Source organism: Monopterus albus, unplaced genomic scaffold (genome assembly GCF_001952655.1).
Source record: "Monopterus albus unplaced genomic scaffold, M_albus_1.0 scaffold231.1, whole genome shotgun sequence".
NCBI lineage: Eukaryota > Metazoa > Chordata > Actinopteri > Synbranchiformes > Synbranchidae > Monopterus > Monopterus albus.
In genome coordinates this window covers 257871-266591 of record NW_018128111.1, presented here as the reverse complement: position 1 = coordinate 266591, position 8721 = coordinate 257871, and the positions used below count along the sequence as shown (strand labels likewise).

At 42.5% G+C, this 8721-nt stretch overlaps 1 protein-coding gene across 1 annotated transcript in view; it reads right to left on the bottom strand.

Moving 5' to 3' along the window:
- The window catches only part of plcl1 (phospholipase C like 1), an 85665-nt gene that overhangs the window by 2123 nt on the left and 74821 nt on the right, over positions 1–8721 (bottom strand). The window contains 4 exon segments of the mRNA XM_020620014.1: positions 210–319; positions 864–939; positions 3602–3805; positions 7401–7763. Of these exon segments, the coding sequence (XP_020475670.1) occupies positions 210–319; positions 864–939; positions 3602–3805; positions 7401–7763 (753 nt within the window).

Sequence of the window (8721 nt, the reverse complement as noted above, 5' to 3'; positions counted from 1 at the left end):
GTTTTATGCCAGATGCCCTTCCTGACCTAACCCTGATTCAAACCCGTGGCGCAGCAGCATGAGTTACTGTATATGGAAAACACAGGGAAAGACTGCAGAAAGGTAGAATTCTTCTTTAAAACAAATCTTTCCAAATGCGTCTCACATACATCACAGATACCATAAAACAGAGGTAAATACTGATACGGTTATATTTTTTATTGCAGTACCTTGAGGACAGTGATGTTCCAGGTGAAACTCTCCACAGCTTTGCTTTGCTTGCGTCCCTTCAGCCCCTCCTTCTCCCCCAGTCGAGAAAGATCCTCATGAAAGTCCATGCCTGCAAAACACACGCAGGTGCTGTGTGTCAGTTTGGAGAGGTGGTTTCACGTCAACAGTTCAGATTCAGGTAAAATATAACTGTGTCAATGAGAAGATATGATACCACTGTTTGTATTTTCATCTAAATGCCTGCTGTAAGCTGCCATACTGGTGCATTCCACCTGAAACTGCTGAGAATGCAGTGTGTTACCAGTGCAGATTTATTAACAAACATTTCAAGCAGAAACACTGGCTGGTGATTTCCAAAAGCTTAACAATGAGAGAGCCTTTGTTTTGTCCTAATTAGAAATCCACACTGAATAATAGTGGTGAGTGTCAAAATCACCAGTAACTCTTCATTGTAAAGTTGTTTACTGACAGACTCATTCTCAGTCTCCCTCAGATGTTTAATGTTCAACTCACACTTGCTTCTTTGGGATTTTTAATTTCTTAGTTGTTTTAGGATTTGGGCAGATCCTGTACTGAGTGCTCATCAAATCTATTTCTACTTGGTTCACTATCGCCACTCATGTGAGCACCACCCACTGGTCTGCACACTTTACCTTCTCTCTGTACCTGGGCGATCCTCTCCTGAACAGCATCTGCGTTCTCGATGAGCTGTTTCTGGGCAGCAATCATCTGCACAGACAGGGGGAAGGTTTGTGTTTTACTGACACATCATGTTGCATATCAGTGCTGTGAAGCCAAGAACCGTTCAAACCCACAGAAGTACAGTATGTGAAATGATACAAGCAGTGTAGAAGTTTCCAAAGCACCAAATATGCCATGGTGGAACTGATGGAGAAGACAATACAATGGTTTCTTTTGTATAATCGTGCATCAATAAAATATATCAGTTGAATAAAAAAATGTCAATTCATGAAACCATAAACTATTTTAATAATAAGTGTATCACTTGAAGATCCTCTACCTAATGTCTTACAAGCCTAGAGGGTCTAGTGAAATGCAAAACAGACTCCCGCCATAAGCTGCTCCTAACCACTCTGCTACTCCCATCACAGGCGGGTTTCCTAGTGACAAGATGAACTACACATGCCTGGTTGGGACAAACGGTACAAAATGCAGCCTCCAGTCTGAGTCCTCTGGCTGCTTTTAACCCTCTCCATGTCAAACAGCCAAACCCATGTTAACCCTGGTTGTTGCTCTTTCTTTGTCCCACTCTCTCTGTGCAAAAGACGCCACCTCTTCAGCACTGTGGTTACTGCTGATGTTACACAAAGCTCCAGTTACTCCCTAAATAAACTCATATTAATTTAATACAATAGTAAAATCATGACCATGCTAGGTTGCTAATGTTACCAAAACAAACATGTTAGATGCTAACACATCCAGAAGGATGAAGGCCACATCTGGATGCTGGTTCAGACTTTTAGCTGCCCAGAGCTCCTCCATGGCTGTTTGACATGACTACTGGTGGCTGGAAAAACCCTTCTTCTAACCTTGGCTAGGCGGCAGGCGGAGCTAATTTACAGACCGTACTTTGACAACACAGGGTGGAGAAGCTGGAATAACAACAGGAGGCTGTAGGCAGCAGAGGGTCATGGAGGGGGGGTGTAGCTGAGAGACACCATGTCCTGTCCCACTGTCACTGGGTTTGTCAGACACTGTGGGAGATCTTGGTAGATTAAGTGCTTTTCTCTGTTATAACACATAAATTGAATATTTATAATAATATTTGCCATGCTGGTCTGATAAATCAACACCACACACATTGTACCATGGTGGCAGGACATAAACTCTAAGTAGCAATATAGAAATTAGTTCAAAATCAAAAGGACAGCGAGAATTTATTTGAATACTAAGTTGAAAAGCACCACAAAGCACAAAAAGTTTCTTAAATAAAAACAGGCAGACATGGTAAAGAGGAGTGTGTGATGACTAAGCTGTGTGTGCGTCTGTGTCCAGAAAGAGGTGTGATGTATGACTTCAGATTACACCAACTGTGGCTCCATGACACTGACCTACTGAGCTCACATTTGCAGAGTTCACACTCAAATATCATCAGCTTCACTGACATGCAAACCACAAAGTGATGGTTAGAGGGTAAAAGTAGGTATGTGTAGGTTTAACAGCTGAACTCGGGTTGGGAGAGATTCACCCTGGTCTGATGCAAGAGGAGCTCGAGTAGGAGGAGACGCATCTGGCAGTCAGAGGGTGTGTGCAGTGTGTGTGTGGGTGACTGTTTTATACATGCCACCACAGACTGTCTGCATATTTAATGCCTTAGGACAGTGTGATTGCCTGCTGGTGTGTGTGTGTGCGTATCCACTCAGCTATGGAGCATTGGGTACCAGAAACCAAAACAGCAAACTTTAAACAATCTTCTGATGCAAGTAATTTTGACTGGTTTGAACCTATGAGTAAATACACCTAATGAGTAGTGGTGGAATAAATATTCTAATCATTTACTGAAGTAAAAGCACCAATACCATATCAAAAATATTCAATACAAGTAGAGAAGTATTATCAAAATGTACTTAAAGTATCAAAAGTTAAAGTAAGTATGCAGGATGGCTTCAGTCTTTATGACATCATTATGGTATTACTGAGGTAATAATATGTATAAGTGCTACTTTAAAATATTGATTTATCAGGTCTCTCTTTAAAAATATAACACAACTAGGTTAGTGAAACAATATGCATATTCATTAACACTGGTGGAAAGTGAGTACATTTACTTAAGTGCTGTACGATTTTGAGGTACTTGTGATTAGTATTTCCATTTTCTGATACTTCTACTCTGCTACATTTATTTAACAACTGTAGTTCAGTTAGTACAATTACAGATGAACTTTGTAGATAATAACAAATGATTAGCTTGTGAAATATGATGCATTATTATAAATTAAATTACCCCACAGTCAGTTTAGTTAAACTTAGCTCTGCCTCGACCAATTGCAACCTTAATCCTGTAAGACGACGACTAGTTTTAGCTCCACCGGCTCTAAATTCAGCAGTGGTGTCCAGTTGTCACAGAGTAGATGAACAGTACTTTATGAAGTTTACAAATTTAACTTCCTAAACCATGAAGGAAAAAACTTGTAAAAATGATACCTGCTAAACAGTTTAGTTTGTTTCACTCAGCTCCATTCATTACTACTGAAGATGTAAACTGGGTCACAAAGACATCTGTACTGTATTTTTTTATACATATATATATATCCTAAAAAAGGCTCATTCATTTCTTTCAGCAGCTAGGCACTGTAGTTTTTAGGAAACACTACTCAAAACACTAGATCAAATGTTTACCCTCCGTCCCCAACATCTTCATTTGACTGACCGTGTCGTAGGCGCTGAGCAGCTTGCGTGTCGGCTCTGACAGGTTGACCAGGGGCTCCAGACATGGGTAGCCCTCCTTCAGCACCATGGTGGCCCCCATAGTGCCCTCTGGGCTCTGCAGTCTGGTGGCCAGGCTTTGGATGCACTGCTTCAGTTTGGCCACCATGGGGAGCCCACACTGTTCGATGAAACTGGTGGTGGTGCTCTGGAAAGCAAAAGGCAGAGAGATAAGGAGAGGGAAGATGAGGAAAAAAAAACATTATCAGATCAGATGTACAGTTCCAGCTGTAAGAACACTAAGCTGGGAGAGGTCAAAAAGGATGACACAGCCCATACACACACACTTTCTCTGCTCTCCCCTGTCAGTTGCTGTCTCTCTTATGAACCAAATAAATATGGCGGTCACTGCTCCAGTGAAATCTGCCTTAGCTCTTAAGCATGTTTTGCAAAAAAGAAAGAGAAGACAATATGGCATAAATCCGGAACAGAAAAATCACAGCATTTACTGTGTTTTTCAGTTGCAGGTGTGTCTGAATGCAAACCCAGATTGGTTTGCACATTTAACAGGCAGAAAGAAGAGGAGACCAGCGTGAATCTGCTGAAATGAAATTGTGGGTCACTTCAAAACGAAGGTAAAAGATTTATTTTTGCACATACAAGACCTAGAATAAAAAAAAAACCTCTGTCTAAGTGAAGGCTGTTGCCAACTACCAGAGCTGCAAATGGACCAGTGATTATCATGCCCTGCCTATGTGGAAGTGTGTCTGCATGTCTGCAACAGAGGCATGATGAATAATGACTACAGTAACTGTGGCAGATGAGGCCACAGCTGGACTCAAGGCAAAGACCAAGAGAAGGGCAAAGTTCATGTCTCCCAATTGAGACTTTGCTACACAGTTTCTAATGAGGAGGCACAAGTAGGGAAATTACATTATTGGAAGTATCTTTATTTGTCCAGTGATCAAATTCACCTTTTGATTATTTAATCCAAAAATCTACATTGCATAGCCAAAACTACATGGACTCTACTGAATTTGTACGTCTTATTACAAGAGCACGAGCATTAAAGAACAGTGTGAGCCTGCAACAAACTGCAGACAGCTACTGATTTGCACTACCAGCAGTAAGATTAACATTCATTTAGAGTTACGTTGCTGCACCAGTTGTTCCTCTGTTTTAGCTTTGTGTTTGGTCTCCTCCACCTCCTGAGGGAAATCTCTGGCTCACTAGCTACTATGTTTGCCAGCTAATGACCGACTGCGTCTGTCTGCTGACTAACTATCCACACCCTGAGTCCAGCTCGGTATGTAGCAGACAGAAATAAGAGTATTACCAGTCTTCTCATGTAATACTAGTGTGCAATAATAAGTGTACCGTACTACACTTATTTCCCAAAATGTCGATCAAGTCATACAATACTGTATTCTGCTATAACAGCCCTCACTTGTCAGTGAAGCCTGCAGGGCTTCAGCCACAAGAGCATCAGTGAGTTTGTGTGGGGATCCTGGGTACTAAGTCTGGTTCCAGTTCCTCTCAAAGGTGATGGATGGGACTGAGATCTGGACTCTGTGCAGGCCAGTCATGTTCTTCCACACCACACTGGGAAACCATTTGTTATGAACCTTTGCTTTGGGGCAAATGACAGTCGGGGCAAAAAGGTAGTGGTGTCCACATATTTTTGGCTATATAGTGTATCTTTATGTCCTAATATATAGCTCTAAAAACACATACACTGCAAAAGAGGATTATATTGCCATTGCCCACCCACAGATATTATGCTGAGCAGTAAGCTGGTGGGCGCTGTGCGACCAGGTTTTATTTCTGCCGGTATTTAAAGGTTCTGTATAATCCTCCTCCACTCTTCTTTTGCGGCTGCCTCTCCTCCTCTGTTTTATTCAGCCTACACAGAAGTCTCAGGCAGAGTCTGATTTCAGCACCGTAATGTAAGCTAGTCCACTCCACCCTCATAACCAGACCTCTGTTCACCGCAGCCTAAACGAAAAAACCCTAAGTGGCACCTGATTGGCTGTAACTCAGCTGTTTCCTTGTCTCTGACAGGAGCTTTGCCACATACGATGCCCAAGTGTTTGGTTTTACTTTGGTCAGCCTAAAGAGGTCAGTTCACCAAAATGGCAGAGAAATATGTTCTCACAAATCTCTAGGGATCTCCAGGGAAAACAGTTTTGGATGTATGTGCTGAGATTTCTTTTATCCCAGTATATACCAGTACAATGAAAGATGATGAGCTCTCTGTCCTGATTACTCTGGATAATCCAAAACCCTCACCGTGAAAAGTTTTCATTTTCATTTTCTTTCTTCCAAAAATGAAATGAAAAGGAGGTCTGTGGATTATCCAGTGGATTAGGTACATCTCCCCAGAGGGCAGCTGTTTAAAAACACAACTCTCTTCCTTGTAACATTCAACTCGCAATGTACAAGTGCTGATTTCAGCAAAAACTAAAACTATGATGGTGCTGCAGTGCCTCATGAAGGCAATTAAGGTAGTTTTAGCAGCAAAATGAGACAATTTAATGTTTTTTCCCCTGTTCATAGAGAAAGCAAAGCCATTTTCACTTAGCGTCACTCATACGAACATGAGCCGTGGTTATTTTGTGCAAGCAGCCAATTTAAAGCCCATGAAACATCACTCCTGGTGGTGTTTAGCAGAGGACGTCTCACTGTTCACTAACAGTCTAATGACTCCTTGTGAGGACAGTGTAGGGGTGACACCACAGGGGCGTACTTGTCTTGATTTTTTCCACAGTGTCCACAGTGACGCAGACTTTGAAAATCCCTGCTACACAAAGACAAAACCATGAGTTAGTGTTATTTCAATGACTGGGGTAAATTGACCATTTATGTAAAGTAGGACTATTAACTGGAGCTGGAGGTCAAACTAAGGGCAAAGCCAGCAAAGCTCAAAAGTAATATGCAATTTTCCTCAGGTGCAAGTCTATTTTGTTTTGCATATTGGTGTGTTCTTCTGTCATGAATGAATGAATGCACTTACACGGAGGTGCTGATTAGGCAGCGCAGTGAAATTGATGCTGCTCAGACCACTTTTTATTGTAGTCGCAGGTGCACTGCAATTTTCCTGTCAACAGTCTCGACTGGGAAACATAAAGAGCCAAATGTATTTTAATGTCCACGCCAACTTAAAATAGATCCTTTGTCTGAACTCACTGTGAATAATTTATTGTGAAATTATCTGAATTTCAAAACGTGTGTGATCATTTAGAAATAGACTAGCCCTCAGCATGTGGCTATAGATATGAATATGGTCAGACGGGGTTGGTGTGCGTCAGGTAGCACCCTCTGTCCTTAGAGCGTGAGCAGATTTACTGTATTTAATTGCTGCTGGTTACAGCACCAGAGACTTTCTTCTTACACAAAAGCATTTCTCATCACAGTTTAGGAATGGAGTACATGATTGGTAGAAGAACAGATACAGGCAAAGAATCTTCATTACATCTAATGTTTCTGTAGATGCAGTCATGACGACTCAGCATCTCACTGACAGTATCAGGTTCCTCCTGTGAAAACTTTCTCTGACAGAGCGTCTCCAGATCAGCCATCATGACATCAGCCCTGACTCCACCTGGTCATGATGCATTCCTCCCACTAATAATATGCTCCACCTCTCCTCCATGTCGCACCTGAACTGCAAAGAACTGTTGGACACACCCACGTGTGCCTTCACCTGGTGTGTGGACGTGGTTTGCCTCTGCCCTATTTCAGGAAATTAAAGCCCAGTGTACTTAGTCAGTGGCCTGACAGTTCCATCCCATGTCCCCTCTCACCTGAGCATCCTCCCGCAGGTCTGTCGCCTCCTTGATGGGGGCACCTGCCAGTTTGAACGCCTCATCCACCACCTTGATGCCAGTGTGTCTTAGTGTGACGTACTCCCGGCCCCGTCTTCCCACCCTCCTCACTGACAGACCTCGGCGCTGGGCCTTCCCACCTCCTCGCCGGTTGGTGACCGCCACGTGTACAAACAGACTGGTATGGGGTAAGGGATCTCCAGCCAGGCCCAGCAGGGGTACGTTACGGTAGCCAGGCTGAAGGCACTCAAAGGCCACGCTGTACTGGCCGATGAAGTCATCTCCAATGTAGTCGTCGTCTAATACCACGAAGCGCAGCAAGGCCAGCTCTGGCATGTTTACCTGGAGACAAGACGTGAACAGCGGAGTTGAAATCCATTCATACTGTGAGTACAATAATAAACCCATGGCTAATGCATATTTCACAGTGTGCTGACCAACATCAACACCTTAGCTGAACACTGGGAGTTTGTCAGAACCTATTCTGTTTCTTATTAACATGCGGCACTGATTGTTTGTTGTTAAGTTATGTGAGTAAGAAAAAACACTAAATATGTAAAGAACAAAAACCATTAGTTATTATCACAAAAGCTGCTCTCATAATGACAAGGTAATAAGATTATTACCGTAACCATGAAGACAAAGTAGTTATTTTAACCCCAACCTTTCTCTAAACCTGAGTTGACCACACCTTGACCATAGCACTGTCACATCAGTTTTTCTTGAGCCACTGACCTTAGGACACAAGCTTCTCTAACCTTTAGGACACTGATTCAGAATCACTGAAGGGGTAGTAATTTAACTTTTAACTACTACTGCTTTTTAACAGTTTTTCTGTGGCGCATTTCCTGCCGCTGCAGCGGTGATAGCTGACAAAACACTGCTATGAGGCATTTCAGAGTGTAGCAGCTGCTCTCTCACTGTGTCTGTCTGCTGTTTGCTGCTGGACCAGTAGTGAACAACGAGTTTACCAGACCTTTTTCACTAAGGACACACAAATGAGATCAGTGGGAGTGAATCAGTACCACCAGGTTGCAGGGTAACACCAAAAGAACCAAAACTGTCATAAAGCTCTGTGAGTTTGCCACTGCTAGCAACCCTTATCACATTCATCATTATACTGGTAAATGCTCATTTAAGTTCTCTGTGCTAGTCCCAATACAGAAATACAGTTTGTTTACAGCTCAGCAGCTGTTTAGTGCTGCTAAAAACAACCTGCTTTTCCTCTGAATTCCCTGGAAGACCTGTAATTTACATGTCGGAATGCACAGTGCTTAAACTGAATTCATTAGAACAACCA